The sequence below is a fragment of the Egretta garzetta genome, unplaced genomic scaffold, assembly GCF_000687185.1.
Source record: "Egretta garzetta isolate BGI_Z169 unplaced genomic scaffold, ASM68718v1 scaffold218, whole genome shotgun sequence".
In the NCBI taxonomy this organism is placed as follows: Eukaryota; Metazoa; Chordata; class Aves; order Pelecaniformes; family Ardeidae; genus Egretta; species Egretta garzetta.
Genome location: NW_009260618.1, coordinates 439,144 through 443,123, shown reverse-complemented (window position 1 = coordinate 443,123; position 3,980 = coordinate 439,144). Strand labels below are relative to the sequence as shown.

Here is a 3,980-nt window from a genome sequence, read left to right as displayed (position 1 = left end):
AAATCATAGAATCACAGAATGTTTTGGGTGGGAAGGGACCCCCAGAGGTCACCCAGCCCAACCCCCCTGCAGGAGCAGGGACACCTTGAACCACATCAGGTTGCTCACAGCCCCGGCCAACCTGGCCTGGAATGGTCCCAGGGATGGGGCCTCCACCCCCTCTCGGGGCAACCCCTGCCAGGGTTTCACCACCCTCACTGGAAAGAATTTCTTTCTTAGATCCAGTCTAAACCCACCCTGGTTCAGTTTAAAGCCATCCCCCCTTGTCCTGTCCCAGCTGGCCCTGCTAAAAAGCTTGTCCCCCCCTTTCCTCTGGGCCCCCTTGAAGCCCTGACCGGCCGCACTCAGCTCTGCCCGCAGCCTTCTCTTCTCCAGGCTGAACACCCCCAACTCTCCCAGCCTGGCCTCAGAGCAGAGGGGCTCCAGCCCTCGGAGCATTTTAGTAGCCCTCCCCTGGCCCCGCTCCAACAGGTCCATGTCCTCCTTGTGCTGAGGGCTCCCGAGCTGGACGCAGGGCTCCAGTGTTGAGTACTCTCAAATCCTTGAGAGCTCTTACTGTAAAGTGGGAGGGGAAATTAAGGTGGTTCTGAGAGGCAGTACCATCAGCCCCTGTTTATTATTCAGTGGCTTGTATCATTTTTATATTGTACCAAACATCTTGAGAGACTTTGTCTGATGCGTAGGGAAACCGAAGTTGGAATGATATTCAATCTGTAGCCTAGCACGGAATTAGCCATGGGAAAAAGCCACCATGCTGAGCTGATACTTTGCAGGCCCGCATCAGTAGGTTGTGTTCGTTTGCATTAGGGCATTTATTATTTTTTTTTACTTTTATTACAGTGGGGTATCTTGGTTTGGCAGTCACCTCTGTCAAGTGCATATCCCTGTACGTGACCTTCACGCACAGACCTGGCCCCTGCGTTAAGTCACAAAACCGGTAGAAACCTAAACCAGAATTGCTTAGAAACTGAAGAAATTACCCCCCTTGATGTCTGTGTTTCTTTGTGGTAAAGCCTCAGTCTTTCCCATCTGGAAAGACTTGGATACCCAGTACAGAAACACTGCGGTCTGCACAAATTATCTGAATGGTCTTCTGGTGGTAATAGAAAACTAGTTCCTTTGTTATGTGTACCTAAAAAACGATAGATTTTCTTTTCCCTCCTAAGTCTACTGGAGGATAAGCCACTGGCCATGGGAAAAAAGCTGAGCTTTAAATCCAAAAGAATAGATTGTTTCTCCTTCTTTCGTAACTCTACCAGCTGAACAGATTTTTCTCGTGCTTGTCCTGTACTTCCCCCACAACAATATTTCGGGGCGTGAGACCAAGAGTGAAGTTTGATTTCTGAACTGGAAGGACGAATTCCTGAGATAGGGTGTAAATACTTGCTGAGGAAACGCCTCGTTGTGTTGTGTACCAGATATGCTACCGGGGATGGCTGAACGTGTCCTTCACATAAATGCCCATCTCCTTTTGGGCAGTCAGTTCAGAAGATGTTAGCGATTTACCGAGGGGCTTTTAGATTCTGAAATAGCTTTCTCGGTTTTACATACAGGTTGGGGGATATATGAGCTTTTTTAGAGGCACAAATCTGAGTTGACAGAGTTGGCCTGAAACAAGTAAAACTTCTTTTTTCTTTTTTTTTTTTTTTCTCTCCTTAATTATGAGTAGCGCTGATCCTGTCAGCAGCATTCCAGAAAGTAGAGTGATTGTTGTTCCCAGGTGCTTTAACAAGTTCAGGCAGGAAAACAGATTTGCTGTTTAAATAAAAAATATGTGGAGAATGGCAAAACCGACTTAGCCCTTTTGGTATTTGTATATTGTATTTTGGTATTTGTATATTGTATTTTGATATTTGTATTTGTTCCAGGGCGTATACCAGAACAGATGACTAGGCTGAGTGAAAATGAAGTGTTATTTAAATAAAACAATAATTGAGAGGCTTTCAGTACTATATGTGATGTCTTGCTCCGTACTTATTTTTACAGTTCATCCTTAGCCTTTGAGACTCCTATGAAAAAAATGATAGGCTTTGCTGAAGGTCTGTCTCCACACAAGAAATCGAGAAATAATTGGTTTGCTTCTCAAATAAAATGGTCATCGAGCTCCAGTGATGAGATGAAAGAAAATGAGGCTGCCAGGGCGAAGCCGGTGCTGTCGAGGAGGCTGGATATTTCGCCCCTTTGGGCAGCCAGTGTTCCCACAGCTGCACAGAGGGAGTCCCCAAGGAAATTATCCCCAAAGGCCGCGTCCTCATACAAGCCCCTTGTGCCTGTGGTGTCTTTTTACAGCAAGGAAAAGCATTACCTTACTCCTCTTGAGAGGAAAGAACTGAATGAGAAACGCTCTTTGGGCGAGAGGAATAGGGATGAAAATCTCCCAGCTGCCAGCAGGACCGAGAAGATGAACGTGACCTTGAGCAGGAACACGAGCTCAAAGCCAACCAAGCAGGCAGCCAACCCCAAGCATAGCAGAACTGTCCCCAAAACGCTTAAGAAGGCAAAGGGAGAGATCCCAGCGGGAAAACCCAATGTGGAGAAAGAGAATGTGAATTGCCTAATTAAAAAGAAGATGGATTCACCCTTCAGAGTCCTAAGCATGACAGTTAAGCCAGCCCTGAAACTCCAGTTGGGAGCAGCGTTCTTTTCTGCCAGGAAGAAATCACACTCTAAAAAACCAGTTGTAGACACTAAATCTCTCCAGGGTCTCCCCAAATCTCTGCAAGAAAACGATCAGCCTGAACCACCGACAACGACCAAGTCTAATTCAGCAGATGGAAACAAAATTCTTGAGGCGGCTGGTGTGCTGAGAAGTATTCCCGTGCCTCAGAAGAAGGAAAATGAAAACAGGAAGGACTTTACGAACTGTGCAAATCGACAGAGAGATTTGGCAGCTCTGCAGAAAAGCAGAAGCAGCTCCAGTCTGCTTTGTACTTCCAGGTCTGCAGCCGCAGGAGACGGCGATGCGGAGAACGTGGTAAGTGGAGGCATCATCAGGACGCACGGAGGCGTTCAGGTGACACGCACAGAGCTCGCTGAGCAAGCTGGAAGTAACACGTGCTCTGGTTATTTGGATGTAGGGTGGTTATTCAGAGAGATTAGTGGATTTTTGCCTGGGAAAACTCGGATTTATTCCTGCCTTGCGAAGGCGTAAAACTGTGGTAAACTTTCAGGAAGTTCTCATCAGCATCCCTGTCCGCCGCTAGCTTGTGGTCACAGTGAAATGTTCCACCTACGACAGCCGAAAGGAAAGCTTCCTGCCTGTTTGTGCAGAAGGCAACACGTGTCTTTTTTCATGATAAAGGGCAAAGTTTTTAAATGTCCTTTGTTTTTTTTTCCTCTTCTGTTTTAATAAATGTAACAAATGCCAAGTCTGACCTTGCTGAGTTTTGTGGGAGGTCTTTATTTAGAGATTTTTTTCCTCCCCCTGGTCACAAGCTGTTGCTTGCTGGTACAGCCCGTGCTGTAATTCAAGCAGCGCTAGCAGGCTTTGGTCTGCGCTGCGGTTATCTTCTTAGCGGGTTATTTTCTCAGCAGGCACTATGTGAGCTAGTTCTGCAGCCCCCCTCGCTGAGGAAGCGAGACTAAGCCCCGGGTTCTCAGGCTTTATCCAACCAACAATGAGTTTTCTGAAGAACTGCAACCTTTTTTATATATCACTGAAGAGGTATAAGCAGTTTTTACCTGTTGCTGCCTTAGCAGTGAATACTCCTGGTGATAGAAAAGTATTGTGGTTTGGGTTGGGTTTTTTTTTTTATTTTAACATACATTTGATTCTTGTGCAAATATGTTCAGCAGTGCTGGAACAGTTAAACTTTGCAATGAGTCCTGCTTATTGCCAACCAGTTAATGGTTGCCAGACCTAAAATTGAAAGATTTTATGATTTGCCAGAGAATTGTTTAGCTTGGGACGTGGGTTTTGCTTCCTAACGTGGGGCTTAGGTTTGAAAGGTAAGGTGGAACGAGCGCAGCAGTAAAATACA

General features: G+C 46.2%; 1 protein-coding gene across 1 annotated transcript in view; it reads left to right on the top strand.

Annotated features, from left to right (window-relative positions):
- Positions 1-3,980, top strand: part of ESCO2 (establishment of sister chromatid cohesion N-acetyltransferase 2) — a 23,473-nt gene that overhangs the window by 3,462 nt on the left and 16,031 nt on the right. The window contains exon 3 of the mRNA XM_035900733.1: positions 1,987-2,974. Coding sequence (XP_035756626.1) covers positions 1,987-2,974 — 988 coding nt within the window. The remainder of the gene's footprint in view (positions 1-1,986; positions 2,975-3,980) is intronic.